At 44.5% G+C, this 25,308-nt stretch overlaps 2 protein-coding genes across 2 annotated transcripts in view; one reads left to right on the plus strand and one right to left on the minus strand.

Annotated features, from left to right (window-relative positions):
• Positions 1-25,308, minus strand: part of grid2ipa (glutamate receptor, ionotropic, delta 2 (Grid2) interacting protein, a) — a 198,286-nt gene that overhangs the window by 48,312 nt on the left and 124,666 nt on the right. The gene's annotated exons all lie outside the window — the stretch shown is intronic.
• Positions 50-23,676, plus strand: tbc1d16 (TBC1 domain family, member 16). The gene is made up of 13 exons (XM_079365943.1): positions 50-289; positions 5,788-6,000; positions 6,740-6,902; positions 7,029-7,325; positions 12,261-12,455; positions 13,283-13,430; positions 13,530-13,694; positions 15,011-15,159; positions 17,125-17,259; positions 19,098-19,284; positions 20,021-20,200; positions 21,119-21,265; positions 21,884-23,676. The coding sequence occupies exons 2-13, from the start codon at positions 5,820-5,822 to the stop codon at positions 22,181-22,183; spliced, it is 2,247 nt and encodes a 748-aa protein (XP_079222069.1). The 5' UTR covers positions 50-289; positions 5,788-5,819; the 3' UTR covers positions 22,184-23,676.

The raw sequence follows: 25,308 nt of genomic DNA on the forward strand, positions 1-25,308 counted from the left end.
TACAAATTAAAAGCGCCTGAGATGAATTCTTGTGAAACGTAGTTTTACTTTGAAAGTAAAAACCGGAAGTGTACTTTTGCTGTAGAAAGCAGCAGCCAAACGTGAAGTGTCACTGTCGGAGATCAACACAGGGATACAAACAAGACCACAGCTCCTGACAGCTGGGTTAAAAAAACGGGAGAAAGGAGGTGAAAGGCCGCCGGCGCGTGCTGCTCGGTTCCCCGGCTGCCTGCTCGGTGACATGGACGTCCTCCACGGGCTGCAGTAGACTCCTGCTGCGGGACTGAAGGTGAGCCGCTTGGCCCCCCTTTTTCCCTCTTCATGCTGCTTGCTATTCATTCATTTTCTCCCGCTTGAACAGGTGTATGCCACACAATCAAGAAGCAGGATGCATTCATCCTGTTCCACCGGTTAAATCGGTGTAATTTGTAGCTGTCGCTGATGTTGAACAAACTTTGAAGTTGCCTGCAAACGTGGACGCCGTTAAATGTAACCAGCGGAGGATTTCGGCCGTGGTCTTGGAAGCTACACTAAAATATTTATGCTCGAGGTGGTACAAATAGAGTCCGTGCTCAGGCTAGCTATAACACAGATAGATAGTACTACAGAGCCTGGGTGTGTTTGTGTGTGTAAATTGTGCTGTGGTTGCAAAAGCCTTGTCCCATCTTCTCAGCTGTCCTCCTGTCAGGCTGACCGTGAGGAGGCTGATGATGGAGTCCCCGACATGATGGCACGCCTCTGAGACACTCTCAGGACAGGAAGAGACCACCTGCTACACATCTGCTCGTTTGACTGTCTTAGATTTCACCAACTCATTCACTATTATTATGACAGGGTTGCCAAGATACCCGAATTTGAACTCTGATATGATTCTTGTAAAATCAGTAATATCGATATTTGTTTTAATACTTAAAGAAATAGAAGTCCTAAAGTCCTTTTCCTTTTCAGTTATGAAAAATGGAAACGAAACTACACTCTAAATTTCACAAAGCAATGATTTCATACCAAAATGTCACTGTGCAGTGTGCAGGAGTTTGTTTGCAATTTGTCACATTAAAACTTGTAAGAAATAAGAAATAGATATGCAAAGTACTTGTCTGTTTTGTTTGAGTAGCATCTCTGAACAGTGCTGCGAGAGACATGAACTGAACTCCTGCATCTTTTTGAAACAGACATATATGAAGCACCGCTGCGTTCTCTCTTTATCTCTCTGCAGGTTTTGGTTAAAAAAAAAAAAGACTGATAAATAGAGATTGCATATATTTAGACAGCATGCAGGACTTAGCCTCAATCAATTTAAAACAAGATCTTTCATAATAGTGGTCTTTTGGACTTTATTGCTGTAGTGTCAAAGCAGACATCAATATAGTTAGATTTTTAAAACGCTGATATTGTGACAATCCTGGACTAAAGTAGTTTCATTTAAGCACTGCCTTTAAAAGGAAGTGAACTAACCCCATCGGGATGCTTATACCTTTATTTTTTATTGCATATAGAAAAAAATGTGGATGAACGTTTGCAGATAGATTGGTAACGTGTGGATTTAACAGTGGCAACAAGAGTTGTGATCATGTACACATTTGACATTAATTGAACAAAGATGTCTAGAATTTTAAATTCTGTTCGAGGTAATCTGAGACATTTCAAAGTTGAACAAATGAACTTGTTTGCACATTGTTGAGCACGGCGTCGCAATCCCTTTGGACTAAAAGCATGTCTCTGGTTTCTATGCTGATATTAATATATCAGACTTAAGCTAATATCAACCAATACAATCATAAATCCACCAGACTCTGCTCTTTAAGTGCCGAAAATCTAACCAATGTTTTTCCAGAACAGGTGTTTGAAATCACGCTTTAATTTCTTTATTTAAATCACTGATATACATCTGGATCACACCGGTCAGAATCAGGTGTTTTTGCAGGTTTGTGTGTTCAATTGCTTATCTTGAGAGATGTATGAAACAGGCGTGTGAGTCCTCAGGCATGCCAAAAGTATTTCACTTTAAGATCTGAAGCCTAAAAGATCCATGTGTTTAATATCCTTGAATCTGTGTCTTTTCTATAGCCTACATTTCTGCACAGACTCTGACGTGTTTAAAGTTTCCCCATAATGTCACCAGCCTGGATATTGTCCACATGAACCTTGTTTTTCAGGCTTCTTCAGTCGTGTCTCCTTTTCACAGCCCGAGGACACGTCAGTTTACAGTGTCGACTAGGTAAAGGGCTGTTTGGAAAGAATTGGCTTCACTATTCAAACGTCAGTGTGACAGCTTAATTAATGTCGCCCTGAGGTGTGAAGCTGAGACATCTGAGAGTTTGGAGCTTTTCCACACTGGGGGCTACATTTTCAAGGTGTTGGTTTCTAATATATCTTCTTTTTTTTTTTGGCGTGCCATGCATGAGGATTTTGTCAGTTGTATGTGATCTGCAGGTCACAGGGAGACCAGACGGGGTTTAGGATGTGAGTCATTTGATAAAAGATTGAAAGGTCAGAGAGGAGAGGCGGCGTGTGAGCGGCATGGCGAGGTGTTGACAGCATAAAAAATGAAGCGAGGAGAGAGGAGTGTGAGGACGGCCAGACTGAACGACTCCTATAGCCCGACCCTGTAATCACACACAGACTGAAATAACCACAGCATGGTCACACGGCAGTCAGCCAGTGTTGTTGCTGATTTTTTGCTGCAAGCAGATGTGTGTCATGTTGAAGACCACAGCCTGTCATTATAGGCACATGATGTGGAAGTAGCATGTTCTCAGAGTTTGTGCATGAATGCGGAGTCACACACACCGCGAGTCCACTCTTGCTTATTTACAAGTGGATTAGTTCAGCTCTATAAGAAGCGGTTAGCATGCAAATAGCCCAGTGACCGCTGATGTTGTGGCTGTATGTGGCTCATGTGTGGACGAGTGTTTGCATGGAAGCTAATTCTTTGTCCTTCTGTTTAAAAGAAAAAGAAAAAGTGAAATGTCGATGAAAACTGAATGTGATGATTTTCAAAACAGTGAAACCCCTTTATAACCCCAAAACAAAAAACAACAGGCCAAACGTTGATATAGAGATTTAAATTAATATTGGAGAATGCATTTCTCTCTTTTATTTGTTTGTCTTCTTCTTCTTCTTCTTCTTTGGCCACTTCAAGGAAGAACGTGCGACTTTTTGGTCCAGCAGGAGTCGCACTCGAGCCACCAGCGATAGACCAAAACAAACTGCTGTTTGGCCTCCGCTCTCCTCCAGCAGCACACCTCCAACCCCTCTTCAATCGCGTTCACTCAAAGGAGTTATCAATTAGAACGTACCATATTTAAGCAGCAGACAAAACTGTAAAAAAAAAAAAAAACACGTTATTCTTCTTCTCTCTTGTCCTGGACTGAAACAGCTTCACACACGAGGCCGTCCCGTCCATGTAAACACGACAACAGTACAGCTGAGGGGACTCTGCCCTCTCACTCGTTGAAGACTCGGAGAGACATTCATTCTGAGGATAGACTGGATTTCTGCTGTATTTATGTGTGAAATGTTGAACAGTCCACATGTTCTCTTCTACATCTCATACACGGCTCAGTGAGGCGCCGATGAGTCAAATTTGCAGAGAAATCTGTTGAGTTATCACACTACACTTTGCAGGAGAACAGGATTATCCTCCTCCGTATATCCTCCCTTTTCTTCTGTGTGAGCACAAACAGGATTATACGCCTTGTTGTATTGCTTCTTAATTGATCTGTGAAATTCTTAAGTGGTAAACATTGGAGATTGTGACGATTAATTGGACACAGCAAGCGTCACTATTGGCTCTCAGAATGTTTCTCACGTTCTTCTCGTCTGAACAATTAATCTAAAAAAAGATGACAGTTACTTAATGTCGTCGTCCCCCGATTATTGACATGTACCCCAAACAGCAGCACCTTTAGAGAGACATGTAGGTCCCACTGTGTGGATAAAAGAATCCCCACTCCACAATATTTACAAGTGCTTGCCAAACGTTGGCCTTCAGTCAGTCTCTCTACAGATTTCTTCTCCGGCTTGCATGCCAGCAGACTTCCTGTGTGAGGCCTGGCATCAGGAAATGGGGTGCCTGCTTCATCATTAGGAGGTAAACAAGTTGTTCAGAGGAAAAAGGAGGAAACATTCCTCAGATGGAGTGGGGAGGATGTGTCCGCTTTTGGCTACCAAGAAAACAACACTGCACACAGAAAGGGAGATAAAGACACCCGATGTAAAGGTAACAGAAGACACATGAATGAGATCATGTAGAGTACACTCATTCATCCGACGGGTAGGGTTTGAAAAGGAGCAGAACAAAACTTTGACTATTATTGCTTTTGTGTTTTTTTTAATCCTGAAAGGAGGATCCCTCTGAGCCTCTTCAGGAAGGACTGCCTCCAAAACATCTAAAGAGCAGCTTTACTTTGAGCTCTTCTCAGAGTTGCTCTCTGATGTCACGTTTAACTAGAAGTTAAACACGGGTGCTGTGACGAGCCGAGCCTGATGTTTATGACATCTGTCGGCCTCTGATAAGTGCCTGCTGTTTCACACGGATGGGGTGAAGGCTGTTTGCTCAAGTCTGTTTGATATGCTTTGTTGACACAAGGTGGGACAGGTTTAGTCACACAGAGGTACAGTGTCCACAGAGTCTGAGTCAGTACAAGTGCAGGTGGAAGTGCTGAGGGGAGAGGGGATCCTGCAGTAAGGACACTGCAGTATAGAGGAACGCGTGTGATACTGTCCTTCAAATATTCACTTGTCTTTCACTCTCTTGTTTTTGAAGTGAGAAATACCAGCTCCGTTTTTCTGAATTAAAAAAGATAGTTATCCAAGAATTATGACATGTATTCATTGAAAAAAAAAACAATGCTTTGATTTTTCAGAATAAACGAGATAAACGTGCCTCAAAATCCCAACAGAAGCTCTCGTTTAGGCAGAGGTGCTGCTTATCAACGGAAAAGTCAGGCCTGGAGGGGGCGCCTGAGGGCTAGCGTCTTGTAAACCAAAGCAACGGCCCAAACGTGCACATTTTGCAATGACAGTAGGAAACCTCCCTGAGGGGGCCCCATCTGACAGCAGTCACTCTCAGTGTCCTGCTGAGCATTGCATGCATTATTCCTGAAAGAATAAGAAAATGAAGAGGAAATATCTGTCTATAAGAGAGAAAAAGAAATCGGAATCAAAGAGGGAAGAATAATAAGTTTTTAGGACATTGGCAGACATTATGGTCTTGAACGCTGGTTGGAGAGCCTCCAACAGACTATAGAATCACCACTGCATTTTGGCTGTATGAAACTTTTGGTTTGTGTATTTGGCGCCCCCTGTGGTCAAAGCAGTACGTCTTAAACCTGAGCTGATTTTGTCCTGTTTGTATAAAAGCAACAGTCAAATGTGTCACTTATTAAGAATCTTGGAAATGATGAAAAAAAAAAAAATGTTGTTTCAGCTCTGTGAAACAGTTTTTTCTCTTTATCCGACACGTTCCCCAAAACGGCAACTTCAGACGTTCAAAATGACCGAATAGAAATTATGGCTTTTAGTGTCCTTTGTGTTTTTTCGTCTTAAAGAGACATCAATATACACTTTAAGGATACAAATATGTTTACAGCGGTTTATTTAGATTCAGTTTTATTTAGTTTCGTGTGAGACACTGGGAGATTCTCATGTCTTTAATGTTTGTTCTCTCTCTGCGTCAGCCCTGAGAGTAACTGTCGACCAGTCCAGAGTCGTCTCTGAAGCGTTCATCTCGATCACGTCCTGCCATGCGCTCCTCTGACTTACAGCTCCCTCTTCTCCTTGCAGAGGATGGGCCCAGAGTCCCGCTGCCTGAGGAGATGTCTCTGGGTCGGCTCCTGCGGCGCGCCTCCTCCAAAGCCTCCGACCTCCTGACCTTTAATCCGGGGGCGGGGGGCACCTTGTTGCGCTCGGGCCTGGATGGCGAGATCATCTTCTCCAAAAATAATGTTTGTGTGCACCCTGCAGAGCCCCTGCCCGGCCTGGCAGAACACCACCCAGGTACTGCCTCTTTCCTGACAGAATATATACTTTGAATATATTTTGAGTCTTCTTTTATGTTTGAGGAAGTGTATATTTGTTTATACTTCATGAGCTCACATCACAGGTACACAAATACTAACGTACCTGTTCTGTCCTTCACCTGTGAAAAAGTGAAACACACTGCAAATATATTTCAGTGTGCCGTTAGCCTAGCAGCTTAAAACTCAAAGTAAAAGCACATATTACACATAGTATATACCGCCGACCTTCTCTGGTCCAAACAAAATCAGAGCATTCAAGGAGCAGAATCTAAAGTTAGAGGGAAACATACTGGCTGCTGCGCTGTTGTCAGAGAAGCTAGCACTTCAACATAAGATCATTTTATGATCTAATTCAGGAGATTTCTTATGTATTGTTCCTTTAAAGTCTAACCGTAGGGTTTAAAACAGGCTGAAATGACTTTGGCCACTATGCTTTAAAAAGATTGGCGTGTTTAGATTTGAATCTTTTCCTGGTATGAGCACAAACAGGATTTCTGTTTTCTGTCTTTCCGTTTGTTGCATCCTGTTGACATTACTCACCTCTGTGGTTCCCCTCGCTGTGTCGTCACCTCTTTGTGTCTTTTTCTCTGCTGTCATGTTTGTCTTTAGTTTGCTTCTTTCAAAAACTCTTGTCATTGCCTCTCATGTTTCCTATTTTTTTCCCCCCACTTATTACTCCTGACTGATGCTGGCTGGCTTTCTGCTGCCCCCTGCAGGCTACCTGTGTGTGCACACGGAGAAAGACGAGAGCCTGGGCACCACTCTGATTCTGACCTGGGTGCCCAACTCCCGCATCCAGAAGCAGGATGAGGAGGCGCTGCGCTACATCACGCCGGAGAGCTCCCCTGTACGCAGGAACGCACGCCGCAGAGGCCGACGGTATGTGAATCTCCAGTAATAATGTTCCTCTGTGGCTATTCGGTATGAAGATTTATATGTCTGATAGAGACGTGTTCAGCCCTGTGTCGACATTTCACACTACACTGATGATAAAACCCTCTCCAGGCCTCACTCGCGGCCGCCTGCAGCCCAGGAGGAAGACGATGACGAGGAGAGAAACATTAGCAGTAGCACCTCTGCAGAGAGCCACAGCCTTCTGGTGGAGGCAGGAGCAGATCCCTCCTCACACCAGCAGCCGTTGCCCTCGACGACGGAGGAGGGTGACGAGCTGTCGGACGAAGTGAGTCGGGACAGTACCATGGGCTCAGACTCGGACACTTTCTCCTCGCCCTTCTGCCTGTCGCCCGTCAGCGAGGCTCTCTGTGAAAGCAGCGGCTCGGTTTTCCTGGACAGTGAAAGCAGGTGAGTGAGAGGCTTTGAAACGTGAGTTCAGTTCATTGTGTCAGCAAAGAGTCTCAACCCCACAGCCTCTTGACAAACAGCTATACTGCACCCGTATACTGTAGTGTGGCTCAGTGGTAGAGTGGACGGTTCAGATGGCCTAGTGGTTAGATTGTGTCCCATGTACAGAGACTATAGCCCTCCAAGTAGACGACCCGGGTTGAAGTCCGACCTGTGGCTCCTTTGCTGCACTCTCTCTGTCTCTCTCTCTCCTGATTTTCTACTCTGTCCGCTGTGTTATCAAATAAAGGCAAAAATCTTTTCTTTAGACTAAAGCTAACAGTAACTTAAATCATCAATCAGTTTTTTAAATACTCCCAGAGTTCCTTACGTTCATTTATATTTCCTGGTTTTTTCGTTACGGTTATGGTTCATGTCAACTAAATATATGGTATATGTTACCTGAATGTTGTGGCTTTTAAACACCTTCTCCAGGTCTCTGAATGTCTTTGTCAGTAGAGAACCTGAACATCAGCATCCTGGACACTGTTTGGATTGTGTACATGTACAGGGACATAATCAAGTTTGTTCTGTTTAATAATCCGATCCAGACTAAGTTTAGGAACCAAGCTGAGGTTAATTTGGATTTTTGTTTTCTGTTACCTAAAGCTGCCACAAGGTGGAGCCAAACAGAAAAGAATTGATTGCATGAGGGGAGTGTGAGGGACGCTCTGAGGCCTCATGGTGGCTCACTGCACAAACACTGAGCGTCTCCTGGGACTGAAAGCAGGTCGAGGACTTCAGCAGGAGGTGTGAAAACCACATCGAGTGAAAATGGGTCTGCTGATTAAAAACAGCTCTGAATCTAAATGTTTTATAAACCCACAGATGGCCCTGAAATGAGTCCCTAAATCCCCCAAACCCAAAACCCCACAGCTTCCAGAGACTCTTTCTTCAATCAAGCGAGCCATCTGGACAGCGACTGCCATGCCTTTTCGGACCTCATGGCTGTTTCGCCTTTAAGATTCCCTTCGTGGTCGTTTCCTCACGCAGTTATTTGGCCTGACATGTTGCCCAGAATGTGCGAGTCAGAGGGAGTGAGAGGAGCCTGTCAGTGTGTGTTCAGGCCTTTTTAACCGCTCTCAGACCCCAGCTTGCTGTAAGTGCAGTCAGTGTGTGACTTGGCAGCTCTCTCAGCTTCACAGCTTCTAACCTTTACTCTGTCCTCCTCTTCCTTCGGCTCCTCCGTGCTACACTCACTGCTCGAGTCTTTCTCAAAAGCCCGGCGCTTGAATCAGTCCTAGCCTCGCTCTTCTTTCCACTATCAGTCCATTCTTTCCACTGCATCCTTTTCCTCTCTCTCATTCACTCTGTTTTTCCCCAATATTGTTTCTTTCGGTGTTGCCCACCTCTCAAATATCTTCCCCCCTCCCTTCCTCTAACCAAAGTCTGTGTGAAGCCCTTTGATTCCCAGTGCTCCCGGGGTTGTTGTGCTGGGCTGAATGTCAGCTCTCCGGATTAGAGCGCTGAAGAGAGCGGAGCAGCAGCCAAAACCCTGGAACCCACTCAATCTCTCTTTCTCTCTCTCTCGCTTTAATTGACACTGTTAAGGGGCCAGGAACTGGAAACATGTCACTTGGAATCATTCAAAGAGAAAAGAACGGCGTATGGGAGAGCGAGAGCGGATGAAAGGAGGGGAGGAGGAGGAGAGCGGTGGGAGAGGAATCCACAGCAATCTCTGTCCAGCTTCTTTACAAGTTTCTTTCAAATTAAAGTCTAGTTTATTAAACCGCCCGTCAACTGTCAACGTGCTTTACTTCAGCGAGCCTTTATTAGCAGAATTAAAGTGATAATAACTTCGCTAAGTGGTCTCCAACGTAGTGAGGCTTTAACACACTCTCAAGTTAAAAACGCTCTCTCTCTCTCTCTCTCTCTCTCTCTCTCTCTCTCTCTCTCTCTCTCCTTTTCCCTTGAGGGACAATGAAGAGAATCTGTTCTGATCGAATCTCTAAATGTGTCTCCACATTGTTGTGAAGGAGAGAAAATTTCAAGATTTTCGAGAATTCAATAAATTTGGATTAAAACGAAGAAATGCCTGCTGACCAGCGCGTACAAAAAAAAATCACTTTTAAAATATTATCAAAAGCTCTTTACAGACTTTAGGAGCACGGCACAGTGGGAGCTCCACGTACACACACACACACACAGAGTCAGACGTGCACGCACACACATCACGCACGCTCTCCCCCAGCTGCCTCAGCTGATCACGGCTCGCCTCTCTTACTTCCTCTGAAGACGGTACAGAGGAGTGATCGCTTCATCCCCTCATTACACCTCTGCAACATTCAAAACAAAGGCCAAACTTCAGCTGTTTTTGTCCACACATGCAGCTAAGCCAGAACGATTCAGGATGTGGTCATGACTCTTGTACATATATGAAATCTTTATTTGTTATAAAAAAGGAGAGCTTTAAACCCAGAGTGTGTTTTCCCCCCGGATCGTCACTGGAGCCTGGAAACTGAAGGATCTACCGCCCGTACTGCTTTCAGAGACTGTGGCTACCACACGCAGGCCTTCCCTCTGAGAGGGTCATGTTCGTGTTTGGTAACACGGCTCTGTGAGCGCACTACGTCTGGAAAATGGAGTCAAGTCATTTCTTTTCCGAGATCTTGTCAGTGCAGGTGCTTCAGCGTTTTAAACCAGAGACTTAAAGACTTACCAGAGCAGCCTGACTGAGCAGAAAGGTTCGGGTAATAAACCAACCTTGAACTCACAGATGCACGGACTGGTTTTTTCTTGCATCGTTTTGAAACGGTCAGATTTTTTTTGCAATATTTTGAAGGTTAAAAAAAAAAGGTTTTGTATCATGAAACTCCTGAAAAGGTGAATTCCACGTTTTCTTCTCAGGATGTTTTACCACGCAACTTTCAAATAAGTTCACTCTGTTGATGTTTGCTTTTACTTTCTCACTGTGCTGACCATTTTCCAGTGTGTGCCTGCGGACTCTGCACAGCCCCCCCCCTTTTTTTTCTCTCCCTCATCTCTCAGCTCCCTGCAGGGATTATCTGAAGGGGCCTGGGAGTCCCTGGAGGCCTGTAGTGCTTGGTTCTGGTTCTCAGGGTGACCTGGCAGCACCTCTCCCTCTGGGGTAAAGTGTCCCTGTGCATGTAGGGAGAGGTGTTATGAAGGGCCTGAGGGCAGTTTGATCTAAGTCTGGCCTGGTGGGACGTGCAGCAGCCTGACTCCATCAAAACAGCTTGTTTACATAATACATCTCTGTACAGTTTGAGGCTTTGTTGGTGAGCAGACGCAGGCTGCTGACGCTCACAGACGCTGTAGATCAATCATCGAGTTTCTGCTTGGATGCAGCACAGCAGACAATCCGTGCCTCGATGCCAAGTGTCATGTGCTTCCCCGCCATGTTTTTCCAGAGCTTTTGCACTATGCGGAAAAACACTCCACAATGCTTTTGCAAGCACATGTACAGCGTAGCAAAGAAAGAAGGAAATGTTTTCTGTAAAAAGTCTGGCAGGCCTTGTCAACACCCATCGCTTGACAGTCGTTGGAGCCGTGAGAAACGAGTACAGTAGTCCTTTAAAAGAGCTCCTACTGCTTTTCAGATTACCTAACCAGAGCTCTGTGTGCCTCTCGCCCGGCCTGCTTTTATTCCACAGCCTGCTTTGTGGCGTGATACATGAGACAGCGAGCAGTAAATCAACAGATAGAGGAGGAAACGCTGCAGCTTGGATTGATCAGCCTTGTTATTTTCCCATCTGCTGACGAGGAAATGATTAGCCTGACATGATTGATGCTGGGTGTAATAGATTACAGTTGGCTAGCCTGTTATGTGACCAGTACCAACACGTCGCTTGTCTTCATTTGTTAAAAATCTTTCTAAATGGAAAATATTTGTTCTGGTGAATTATTGGTTTACAGTGAATACTTTTCAGTTGTTTGTTCAAAGCAGAGGGAGAAACAGCTTTTTTTTATATGTGAGGTTTAATAAAAATGTGTTTATAATAAGGACAACCTTTGGTTTAATGGTTTTAGTTAACCTTAATACAAAATCAGCATTTTGAAGGTGACGTGGCAGGAAATGAACTTCATTTAGTCGTCTACTTCTCAAATGTCAGCGGGTTTAACGCATTTCAATGTAGGTCTGTTTCCCTGCATAAGCATGTCTCCAGACGTGTTTGACAGTGCATTATGGTCATTAGCTATGGTCCATTCACTTGTGTGTGTGTGTGTGTGTTCATGGGGGTCTGTGTTTGTGTGTTTAAAGAGAGGGAGACATTAAACATGGTAGCCAATGATGTAATTACATTTTAAAAATATGTCTTCGCTGTTGTTCAGGATGTGTATGTGTTGGATTTCTGTACTGTCACATGTGTGCGTGCGTGCGTGCGTGCGTGCGTGCGTGCGTGCGTGCGTGCGTGCGTGCGTGTGTGTGTGTGTCTTTGTCCGTTTATGTGTAGTGTGTCTCCTCCTGCAGCAGAGGAACCCTCAGCTCAGGTTTCAGTGCCGGGAACAACGTGCTGGCCAGGGGGGAATGACAGGGGAAATTGGACTGTGTGATTTGTGTGTGTACAGAGTTCTGTGTGTGTGTGTGTGTGTGTGGGTGTGTGTGTGTGTGTGTGTGTGTGGGTGTGTGTTTTCTCACATTCTCAGCCTTTTCGGTGGAACTGTATTGAAACACAAAACATGCGGGCAGAGCTGAGTGTATCTGCACAGACGTCACTCCACAAACTCATGATGGCCACTTGAAATTAAATATATATTTTACACATTAAGAAGGAAAATAACGACTTTGCATCTGAATATGAGGGGCAAGAAACACTTTTTTTTTTTCTTTTGTAGGAGTCCTGCCCCGGTAATGTGATGTTTCCTGAAGCACACTGACAAATGTCTCTGGTCGAAACTGCTTCATAATTTTCTTTTGATATTTTTTGTTTTCAGGGAGCTGTGCGAAGAGGCCATGACCCACTCTGTAAGCTCCGCCTCCAGCCTGGACAGCCACGCCCCCTCTGAGTGCAGCGGACAGTCACAGGGCGTGAGGTGGGAGGAGCAGCAGAAGGTGTTGGCTCTGGAGCAGCTGTGTGGTGTTTTCAGGGTGGACCTGGGTCACATGAGGTCACTGAGACTTTTCTTCAGGTCAGCCGGGAGTCTTGATTCTGTCTCTAAGTGTCCCGGTGTGTTTCAGGTTTCAGGACAGGATCAGTTGGATTTATGATGGAACATGCGTGAGCATAGAAACAAGGAAGACATTTAATATTCCCCTTCTTTTTTTTACTATTTCCTTTCAGATGAAGCCTGCACTCCCAGCGTTTATGATGTTCATTTATGGTTCCCAGAGCTAAACAAAGTTTTCCCACTTGTCTTCAGAAATATAAGATTGTCTTTCCAGACTAGCACAGTCAGAAACCTCCTTTTATCCACATTTTCAATGGCGGAGCATAGAAACTCTTCTAACTGAGCGCAGCGGCTCTCCTGGCTTCTAGAAGTCTGTTTTGTTAGCAGTTTTCACACATGCACTCCTGAAAATATCTTGAGTATTTCAGGCAGGCTTCCTCTGAAATGTTTCTGAGTTCCTTGTTCACCATCTCAGGAAACAAGACATGAAGTCATAATGTAAAAGGGAAGGAAGTGTCGGACTGAGTCTGATGCTATGAAGACAGTTTTTTTTCTTTTTACCTCAATGCTCAGTATAGTTCTCCATATTCATAATATCAACAAATGAATGGAGAAGCACACCCTGACAGACAGGAGACATGATAGTGTAGGAGATCACACTGTTTCACTTTATGTCGCGTTTGTGTTCGAGCATCAGTTCACCCTGGTGTCTTTACTTCAGGGCTTCAAGGCAGGAAAAAGAGCTGGTAAAGTTACACATACAGCGCACAAAGGGTGAATGTACATATGTGAATTTACTATGTACAGTATGTAGACATTTAGATTGTGTGTCGTTTGTGCTTTTGCAGTGATGAGGCATGCACCAGTGGCCAGCTGGTGATAGCCAGCAGAGAGAGCCAGTATAAGATCCTCCACTTCCATCACGCCGGCCTGGACAAGCTGTCCGAGGTCTTTCAACAGTGGAAGTGCTGCAGGGAGACTCAGCTCAAAGACCAGGTCAGCATGCTGTGGTTGTATCAAGAAGCTGAAGGTTTATCTGCTTGTCTTTCCTGGTTTTCTCCTTCTTTTTTTAAAATTCTCTCTCTTTGTTGTCAGGTGTCAGTTGAGAAGTCCTGCATGCAGTTTTCCATCCAGCGGCCCACCCTGCCGTCTGCTGAGACGCACCCGGAGGAGAAGCTTTACCGGCGGCTGGATGTTACCACCTGGCTACGTCACCTGAACCACAGCGGCCAGGTGGAGGAGGAGTACAAGCTCCGCAAGGTGTGTGGAGTCATTTCAGACGATAATATCTCTGCGTCTCACCTGCTGCTGTCCTCACAGCCAGGCCTTTCAATCAGTTCAGCTCGGAAACACAAACCCACCACTTGAGTCATTCTGAAAGTCATGCCACATTGTTTAACTTACTGTTTGAATCATCAGCTCTGTACATAATCACAGGGTTGATTCTCTGCACCGCTGAGTCATCTTAAATATCTGCTTTTGACTCATTTAAAGGTTTCAAATCTTCTAGAAATGACTCAGTTGCAGTTACACTATGACAAGATGTTCTTGCAGCTAAGCACACAAACGCATGAACCCTGGAGAGCAGCTCTTACTGGACATGCTCGTTGTGTAATGTTTGTGTTTCTTTGGAGTTTTGCAGCGTTTTGCAACACTCCTGAGATTACACATCTACTGCAGTTTACTTTCTGACAATATTTGATGAAACACTGTTTCATCAAATCTGTATCTCTGTATATAGTGTCTTTGCAATTTAAGTTAAAAAAACAACAACCTAGAAACAAACTTAAGTAAAGATGTTTTAAAAAAAAGATTTAAAGACATCATACGTTAAAGTGTCTTTAAGTAACACTCTCTAATGTGAGTTTTAAATCTATACATCTTTGATCTGATGGTAGACCCAGACCATAATGAGGAGCGGGATTAGGTGGACCTGGTCTTGGTCCACACAGCCCTCCTCAGTTCACATTATATCTCCATGTTACATGCTTCATTAGATTATTAGAAAGTGTAACCACTAAATTCATTACTGCACTCTGTTTCCCACATGAACTCATTCCTGATTCTGGGTTTTTTTTTTATGTTGACTATCTGAAGCACACTCTATTGATATCTATGTATGTAGCTGTTGAAGCATGTCTCATATCATGCAGGACTTCCACGCTTGCAGAAAACACCTGAGAAACGTGTTGAATGTCTGCACAGGAGCGCTACGATTCATCGGCTGCATTATGTTTTCTGTTTGTCAGGTTGTTGTTCTTCGCTCTTTTGTTGATGTTGTCATACCGCTGGTCTACACGTAGCATCGATATAAAGGCAAATATTCTCATTATAGTGTCATACAACGAACTGTTGTTTTGTCCGCTACTTTCTGTGCGTCACGTCTTACCTCAGGATATTTAATCTGTTATCACACTTCAAATCGTTATTATGATAATGAATCCCACATTTTGATCGTGTTGTGCAGCCGGCCTTGCATGCAGTTTGTTCTCACTGTTATCTATCAGAAGCCACTGTTTGCCCTTTGTTTGCCCCTTTGAGCTCAGTGTGTTTACTTTCCTCCCGCTCCCCGCCAGGCCATCTTCTTCGGTGGTATCGACCCATCCATCCGTGGCGAGGTGTGGCCCTTCCTGCTGCACTACTACAGCTATGACTCCTCATCTCAGGAGAGGGAGGCCTGGAGACTGCAAAAGCGCACCCACTATCACGAGGTCCAGCAGAGGAGGTGGGCGGCGTAGAGAGAGAGAAACACATGTGCATGTATGTGAGAGAACTGGGGGGATTCCTGCACGATAGTGATATCAGCCATGCCATGTAAGGATTTTTTACACAACGTTAAAGAAGTTAGATTTTGAGAGAGAAAAAAAAGACAGCACTCCTCACGCCCTCAAACAGCAGCTAAAGTGTCACGCAGCTGCAGTGTCGACTCAGTCAGTCAGATGTTAAGGCGTGTGTGAGTCTGCTGCGTCTTCTCATAGCAGGCTGAGCAATCAATAGGCACAATCAGGGAAGTGTTAAGGGGAGGTGCCGGGTGTGAAATAAAAGGTCTCTAGAGAAAAAACATGTCAACGCTTATCAGATAATATTCTCTCGTCAGAAGGAGAGGGGGAAACACATACACACACACACACACACACACACACACACACACACATGATCACACATCCCTGAGTCTTTATTTGTCTCAATAACCAAAAGGTTGAGTGTGCTCATATTTTCACACGTCGTTCGACTCTGCCTGTAATGAATATAATAATTGGACAGGTTTCATGTGCATGGCCTATTAACATTTTGAGTACATCAGGCGGTTCCATGGAAGTCGGGTAATTAGTGTCCTTGTTCTGACTCTGATGTGGATTCCTTTAAAGACCATTTGACTAGAGCTGACTCCAGGGCCACTAGTTGATCATTAGGAGCAAGGATACACGTCTGTGGTGGCGTTCCTCGTCTCCTAACCATGTGTCCTTCCCTCAGCTGGGATCGCTGAGCAGCTGCAAGTGACAGCACTGCAGGGGTAACAAGCCAGCAAAAGTCTGAATTACTTCAATCAAAAGTGAAACAGGAGCAGGATGAGGGAAGTTATTTCTACCTTCATAGACAAGGATGTAACGATTTAAAAAAATCTACACAGTTATGGACAATTTAAATTGATATGACTTTTTTGGGGGGGAAATACTCTTCTTGTTTTAAACAGCAGAGGGCACTATCTGTTTTTTTCCCTCTAAAAACAAGTCGCTGGCAAACAGACGAGTACGAGCAAGCTGTTAGCTTGTGCTCGCCGAAACAAGCGCAAGAGCCGCAGAGATATCTGGACTTAAACTATCCAGCCTCCTATCCCAAACCAAGTCCTTTAATACCGCCCAGCAGCAGGAGCTTACAGGAATGTAAACAAACACAAAATTACCCAATATTGAGTGTCTAGGATTTTCATTTCTTTGTTGCCGTGGCATCGAAACAGGCATGGAAATTGTTTGATTTTAACTGAATGTAAAGTTTAAGATTCTTGTATTGTAAAAAGTCTTAACAGAAACAAATTTTGAATTACAAAGTTCCTTTGTTACTACAGTTATAGTTGTGATTGACCATATCAAGCCTCAGACATTAAAGTGATGAAAACATGCACTGAACTCCTGAGAGAGAGAGAGAGAGAGAGAGAGAGAGGTGGCTGTGGATGGGTCAAAGCGCACAAACACTCTTCTGAAACCAAACAGTTGCCTGGCGTTGCATCAGGTGTGCGCTCATTATTCCTGGTGGGGCTGCATGGAAAACAAACAGTGTTAATTAAATCCCCTCTGCTTGTTAGGACTTGAGTACATTAGTGCCATACACAGAGTACATTGCTAATACAGTGGCTTACATTTAGGGGTTTTATGGTCCTGGTATTATCCTCAGCGGGACGCTTACTGGTGAAATACCCCTTCAGTCCACCGCTCGCCCACCCCCCACATTTTGAGTTCATTTGCAGCTTACCATTATTGTTTTGCTCAAGGGTAACATTTGAGGTAAAGATGATTTGATAAGGCTTTACTTTGTATCCAAATTCCCTTGATTTCCCTCGAGATCGTGCACTTAAAACTTTCTTAAACTCTTTTGCCCTGGTCCCCCCCCCCCCCCTCCACCGAAGCTTTTTAAACCACTTTAATAATTCATGAGGCAGGAGTTGCATGGATCTAACTCTCTGTGATTTTAGATTGTCCATGAGCCCGGAGGAGCACAGCGAGTTCTGGAGAAAGGTGCAGTTCACGGTGGATAAAGACGTGGTGAGAACGGACCGAAGCAACCTGTTCTTCAGAGGAGAGAACAACCCCAACGTGGAGATCATGAGGTCAGATTAGCTCTCTTCTTGATTCAGATCTTTGTCTCCGTCCGTCACCTTCTCTCGATCCACCCTCATCGCTCCCACTCCTCAGCTCAACGCACGGGCGTTTCATTTCATATTCTGAACCCTGGGGGAGCTGCAAATGAGTTTCATGCTTTATTGACTCTGACTAAGCCGTCTGAGCACTTTTGATGCATACTCAGAGCTAATGGCTTTCTAAACGAGGAGCAGGAGGATTTAAATAGCATATTAGTTTAGTGACTCTCATCCAGGCTCCTGCTATTTGTCGAGGTATTATGTCCTGTGCTGCTTGTAGCACAGGACGATAGCAGCGCTGCACCTATCTCACATCTGTTGAACAGATATGACACTGATAACTTTCTCTGGGTCATTTAATAAGAGCGCGTCTTCTTCTTATCATTTTTATCTTTAATTTTCGAGACAAACACCTCTGCATAGCCCACCTCCTCCAACACGTTCTGTCCTCTTTTTAAACATCGAACAAGGCTTTAATGTGATGTCAAAATTAAAGACTTAATGCAGTAAAGGATGGAGGGAGGAGGACAAAAGAAGGGCTATGTCCTTCTTTATGTTGACCATATCTCCAAACCTTTTGTAAAATGTTCTTCCTTCATTTTCCACACAAGTTCAATTCTCCATCAGGACGATATCGTCTGTGATGGACAGTCATTTTTTGTGATTTGATGCATCAGTTGCTGACAAGTCAGATTGGCCCTCGAGGTCACAGGTCCCACCATTGGCTGCACAAGGTTACACCTTAGAAACATTACTGTTGATTCCCAAGCACAACTCTAAACTCTCCTGTCTGTGAATGTCAGCTTTGATTGGCAGGTTTGCTCCACTTGTTTATTGCCCTGCTGTTCTTCGTTCTCCGATCTTCTCTGCAGCTGCGAGTGGAGTGTTTCTACCTCGTATTGTCTCTTGTGTGCAGTTTTCTACAACATGTCCTGGACAGCATGCAGGGATCACATAACCCAACACTGTGCAGAGTCTGTAGACTGTACCCATCTCCTGCCACTCTATAAAACGGTTTAGTTTGGTTCCATGAGGAGGCATAGTCTCCACCCTGTTTTTTTAAACATTCATCCATTATCTGTTATTGCAGGTGTGTTAAAATGCTGGATTAGATTTTCCAAATAAATAATCCGTCTGGTTTGATTTATCTTCCACATATCAAACCACATCTTTTAAAATCTCCTCATTCATTCCCTGTTTTCTGTTTGACCTTGACACGTTGTGTCGAATTCTTTAGGTCCCTTTAAATGACCGTACGGGATTCAGACAAACACACGTGATCACACGCTGGTGGATCTAGTGGTTTGTTTCCAGGAGCGTGTTCACAGGCCATAGTCCTTGAAGTTGGCGGCCAGAGTTCTTCTCCGATCCTCAGCCTCTTTTTCAGCATGTCATTCCCCACCGTGTGCCCGGTTTCCTACTCTACCCTCTGTGCCGTCTCTAAAATAAAACAGATAAAGATAGATCGTAAGGCCCAAAGATAAATCACGCTTGGAAGAATTCTAATGTCCTCAGGGCTTTTTCCTTTGTTTACACTCTCCTTACTAATGCATGAGGCCCACCAGGGAAGACTTCCTCAAAGTATTACCCATACACAAAATAAGAACAATTATTAATTAGCTCCCTGGTAACCAGAGGAGTTGGCATAGCAACAGCTGAAGCAGGGCATAGCCAGCAATACTGAAACACATGTTGGATTAATCAGTGTTTGGTTTTCTTGGTCTTTCTTCATGTCTCAAGCAGTGCGTTCATCGTGTTTTCTGCTGAGACGTTGCAACATCATGGACGTTCATTTGTCCTCTCCACAGGAGGATTCTGCTCAACTACGCAGTGTTTAATCCAGACATGGGATACTGCCAGGGCATGTCTGACCTCGTGGCCCCCCTGCTCACCGAGATCCAGGATGAAAGCGACACCTTCTGGTGCTTCGTCGGCCTCATGGAGAACACCATCTTCATCAGCTCACCTCGGGATGAAGACATGGAGAGGCAGCTGGTAGGACGTTTGGAGACGCATAGAAAGACACTCCATTGTTGGGAAAGTTCCTAAACCTCCTCCACAACTCAGGGTTGGGTCTTTGTCTATCCGTTTGTGAAACAAAGCCTAACGTGAATGCACACCTTTGTTTGTTTGCTGTGCAGTGTAGAGAATTTAAAGCTCTTTCTGTCATCATCTTTCAAACAAACAATCCTCATCCAACACTATGACTGCCCGCTATTGTGCTTCTCAGATTTTTTTTTTCCCAAAATGATTGAGCCGAGCTGCATGTCCGGACATATAAATGTTGCACCCATAAGACAGGGGAAGTCTCCCTCAGTGAGAGCAGACAAGCTAGGAAGGACTGAGGATCGTCCTGCTTGAAATCTTCCAGACATTTTGAAAACAGCTTTGGATTTCATCTTCAATGTCTCCATGACAGCTGGATTTTAAATCACTGTGAAATATGAGATTTGAAGTGATTTAAGGATCTGATTCTGATAGCGAGGAGGAACTGATTTTCAAAACTTCATGTTTTCTTCATTGTGGTTTACTAAATAAATCTGTGCTTCATAGATGACGCACAGCTTACGTTATACCTTCAGTTTGTACATGCATTCAAGAAACAATATAGATGAGTGCTTCCGGTAAACGTAGTTGTACAAGCGTGCAGAAAGCAGCATCCCGTAGCACATGATTAGAAAATGCCGGTTTGTGTTTGTAACACAGTGTTCCCTCTCTGACCGGCCCTCAGATGTACCTGCGGGAGCTGTTGCGCCTCATGCTGCCCCGCTTCCACCAGCACCTGACCCTGCTGGGGGAGGACGGCCTCCAGCTGCTCTTCTGCCACCGCTGGATCCTGCTCTGCTTCAAGAGAGAGTTCCCCGACACCGAGGCTCTCCGCATGTGGGAGGCCTGCTGGGCACACTACCAGGTCAGGGCAACGTCTGAGCGGCTCCTTTTGCATACGCAGGCTTCTAGGAACAACTTTGCATAAATGAGTGCACGGAGGCGTATGACGCCGTGTCGATGTAGCACCATATTCTGCTCTGCTTTTTCCTGGAGGCAAGCAGCAATGTTAATGTTTAAATTCTGTGCAGTAAAATCCATGTTATTCCCTTAAATCCTGTCACCACAGACAATTGTAATCCTCCTAAATACTTGTAAAATGTCATATTACATCTTGGTTTTGGATGAGTTTAATGTTTAATTCATCAGGGATTAAAGATTCTTTCAGTAAAGATTTAATATTTAGTAGAATTTGGAGTGGAGAAAACTGTCAGCAGGGTACGCCACATGTAGGAACTGGATTCAAAGACTGATCTTTATTTTCAGAATGAATTCTGCATCCACAATACACTGCAGGGCATTAAAGCAGTGTCCCAAAGATGGACGCTGTAAGAGGCGATCTTTAGACGCTTGAGCTTCAGTATTATCTCAAAATGGCACATCATGTCCTCTCACAACCTCCACTCCTGGTGTCAAAGCGCTTTGCATATCTACTCGCTCAGCCAGACATGAACTTTGTCTCACCCATCACCTGTTCAGAGCGCCGGCTCGATGTCAACATCTTCAGCTGCAGGTGGCGAGGGCAGAGGCCTCGCAGGGAAACCTCGGTGAAGACGGTTAAATGTCACAAACAAGAAGAAACTCAGCGTGATATCTGAGAGTGGGATGCATCAGATATAATACTTAGATACTTGAACTTAAATGATCAGATGTAATGCTTAGATATCAAATAAAAACATGACTTTCTTGTTTAGCAATAACCTTCAAGTGGTTCTCTTTATGTGTGAGCTTGATTTGTCTTCCTGTGTGTTTCAACACTTAAGTGCTTCCCCTCTCTTTATAGACTGATTACTTCCACCTGTTCCTGTGTGTGGCCATCATCGTTCTGTACGGCGAGGATGTGACAGAGCAGCAGCTCGCCACTGACCAAATGCTGCTCCACTTCAGCAACCTCTCCATGCACATGAATGGAGAGCTGGTGCTCCGCAAGGTATCCCACAAAGTGCTCTTTACACGAGGCTGCGGCCTTTTCATTTAGAAACTCTGAACCTTTGCGCTGCACACCTAAATCACACCTTCGCATGTGATAAATAATCTGTGATTTATGACGACGCCTACAAGAATTCCTCCACACACTGCCGCATTACTTTTAATTTAAAGCGGTACTGCTGCAGCGAAGCAGCTCCTGCTCACTGTAACCTGCCCGCAGAGGCCTTGGGATGCTTAATGGGACGCTGCAGCGCCATGCAGAGGATTTATGATCTGCATCCCCGCTACTGAGCTTGTGCCTACATCCTCATGTTTATGGATGCTTTGTTTGTTCTGCTGCAACCACAGGCAGTGTGTTCATGTTAGCATTCAGCAGGTGTAACTCCTTCTGCTGTTGCCTGAAATTGTGCAGGCTGGCTTTTAGCTTAAAGCCACTCTCTTCCGTGTTGACCTTGGCATGTTTTTAGTTTAAAATGAAGCCAAGGGCGGTGACTTATTTGAATGTTTTAACTCTTTATGCTTGGCAAGTTAGTACTGTTTTTGCAGTCCATGACTTTTCTTCTCGTCAGTTTCTTTTTCTCTTTTGAACATTTTAGTTCATCTTTTTTCCTTCCTCTAGGCTCGCAGCCTTCTCTACCAGTTCCGCCTCCTACCCAGAATCCCCTGCAGTCTACATGACCTTTGTAAGCTGTGCGGCCCGGGGATGTGGGACAGCCGCTATATCCCCGCAGTGGAGTGTTCAGGCGAGCACCCAGACTCACAGAGCTGCCCCTATGGAGGCACCTCCACCCCCCAGCCCACCTCACCCTCCCCGTCATCCACGCCCTTGTCCTCACCAAACCCCACCCCCACGCCGCCGTCAGAGGGCAAGAAAGGCTCCAAAACCCGGGACATTTTCACCTTTCGGAAACAGTCCTGAGGTGGAGGCTGCAGAGAGTTTGGCTGGTCTTTGCTCATGTCAGCTCAGCAAAGTTCAGGATCCTTCTGCCGGATTCTTAGACTGTTTGCTGCCCTGTCTCTCAACAGTCTCTGCTTCTAGTTTCACTCTCTTAGGAAGGATTTCTCACGCGATCCTTTCATGTGTTGCATCGTGGGACACTGCCTTACCAGAACGTTTGTTGCAGCACCGAGTGTCTCGTGAATCTGAGCTGAGGACACACAGGCAGTGAAGAGGCGGCTTCATTCACAGCGAACAATCATCAGGCCCTGTGCTGGTCTGGAGCTCCTTCAGGTTCAAGTCTGCTTCTGACTTGGCATACTTCCAGGCGTCTTTGTGGGCAGCGGGTCACATCAGGGTTGGAGGCAACCAGTCTGACTACGTGCAGACTCTGACTGAGGGTCAAATGCAAACTGGAGATTCATTCATAAGACTTTAAAAAATGTTTCTGTGTTCTCACAATGGAATATTTGTGTGAATATCAGATGATATATATGTGTGTGTATCTCATGGCTGAACATGAATCCAGAACCTCTGTGGGTTCACCTACAAATGGGAGTCATAAGGAATTAGCAGTCCTTTTAAGTTTTCTTCAAATTCATTCCCAAACAATGACATGAATGTTTCCATTTATATCAGCAGTTGCAAATATTTAGCAATACTATATCCTTGCATGAGCGATTCTTGACGTATAAAGGGTCACAGCGAGTGTCGTTGCAAAACAGAGGGAAGAATGTGTTCACATGACAAACGACTGGCATCATGATACAGCTCCGCACGTTTCCTCGTCAGATTGTGAGAAGGGACATTCTCGTCCTTTTGTTGTTTCCTTGACAAGCGGGAGGAAGTTTTATGTTTCCTTCTGATAAAGTCAGATTATCTTATTACCTGGGAGCTTAACCTTTAACGCCTTGCTGCCTGAGAGGTGATATGAGTTTCCTGGGGGATGCACAGCACTCTCTGCCGTTGAGAGAAGAGATCATGGACCTGACAGACAAAGTGGTGCTGTCTTATTTTAAGTTTTGTCGTGTGTGCTGGACAGAGCTGTGGAAGATCATCATCACAGTGTTCTTTTTTTTTTTTCCCTCCGTCTCTTCACTTTCACTTTAAACTGAATGACTACGCACTATCAACACTTCAGAATCAGTCCACATGAATGTATCTGCCTTTTTTGTCTCCTCAAAACTTCTCACTGTACGTGTGGATGTGTGCATAAAAGAAAGTGTGTGACCTTTAAACATCTGGTAATGAGTTGGAGAGCAGCCGTAGACCCCTCCTCCAAGCCTCCAGCCTCTCCAACCGGTCCCTTTAATTATGGCCGTCTTCATGGGGAAAACCTGGGAGGGGGAAGAAGAAGGAAAATCCGGCTTTTGGAAATCTTCTGAGGGGAAAAGAGAGAGAGATGTGGAGAGGGAGGGGAACGTTTAGGTTTCCTACAGGGGATGTATAGTGATCTCGTCTCTGTGATTTCCAAGTCCCAGATGTGCCGACGGTCTCCGCTCTGAGGCTTTTCCCTGAGAGCTCGTGAGTGACACTCCCAGGGGGGGAAACATCCTCAAATTGGTCCTAAAAATGTAGCATTAAGACCTTCAATCAGCTTTCCTTCGCCACCCACCCTCCTCTCTCTCTCTCTCTCTCTCTCTCTCTCTCTCTGTCTGTCTCGCTCACTCAGCGAGCAGTCTCTTCAAATGACATTCATAACTGCTCCTTTTCCCTATCAGTTATCATGTGCAGCTGCTGGCTCTAAATGCCTGCAGAGTTTTGAAGATTGGGTGGCGGCAGGAAAATGAGCAAAGTCAGGGATGCACGATGGAGGAATAATGGGACTGTGTGCGTGTGTGTGTGTACGTGTGAACAAATGAACTCATGAATTTGATTAAAATCCTCATGGAGATCACATTCTGTGCACAGACACTGACAGTCACGAGCCTAATTAACAACTTCTCCTGTCTGAAGGGGTTTGCATCAGAATCACTGAATGTACGATGTTGCTGTAGAGCTCAATGATATGTCGACGTATTAACCGGACACATCACAGCCCATTCATATCACTGGTACAGAAAACACAGTCATACTTTGAAGGAACATCTCCAGAAATGCTTTTCTGAACACCGAAAATAGAGTCCAATTTATAAATGCCTTTCTGACAATAAATGACTGCTGATTGTGATCTGATATCAACAGAAAAAAAAACACTGCTGGGATTTACACCTCAGTTACTTTTCATCAATAAACACTGCTCAAGATATTGCATAAAGTCTGTGTGTGTGTGCTTTTATTATGGAACAAAGAGAGATGCTTGTTACTGATGTTATTTGTTCAATGTTAAATCATCATCATAAATCACACATTTAGATTAAATGCCTTCATGTCACACCAAAAACTAAACATGTGCTGGTCCGCTGTTTGCTAGATTTTGTTGTAGATGATGAATACAATTAGCCAGTTCAAAGAGGAAAAAAGCTGTAGTGACACACTCCTCACATTCACATTAAGACTGCAAAGTGATAAAGAACAAACGAACTATCATCTCTTTTAGTTAGATGTTACTGTTCAGAGCTGGTTCTGAATATTTGTTTTTTGACTTTCTACCTCTGTAGCATCTTAAACTTTAAGGTATTGTACAAAATGTGAGACTCAGTTTAAGAGTTGCATTTCTCTTTAAATGAAGGCAACAACCTGCTCAACAGTAACAGCTCTTCAATTATATGACATAATCGTCTTCTCTGTAAACCAAATAAGCTCTAATACAGTTTATAACATCATCAACAACTGAACTAGTTAGATTTGTTTCCCAGCAGATTGGAATACATAAGAGCCAAAGTGACTCAGGACAGGAGAGCAGGAGACCACTGATAGGTTAGCATAGTGCTAACTCAAACTAGCTGCCAGCAAAAATAACCACCTGATCAAGTTTGTTAAAAAGAACCTTTCATCATGCTTGTTTTTGGGGTTTGGAAGTCGAACTAAAAATGAAAAGATGCCAAGTGGACTTATATGACTGCAGAGCTCTTTTTTGTCTCAACACACAAACATTATAATTTTTATGACTTGTCCAGTTGGAAGGAAAACTGCTCAGTTTCAGCGAGTCATGATGGAAAATGTCT

The sequence above is a fragment of the Symphodus melops genome, assembly GCF_947650265.1.
Source record: "Symphodus melops genome assembly, chromosome: 17".
NCBI lineage: Eukaryota > Metazoa > Chordata > Actinopteri > Labriformes > Labridae > Symphodus > Symphodus melops.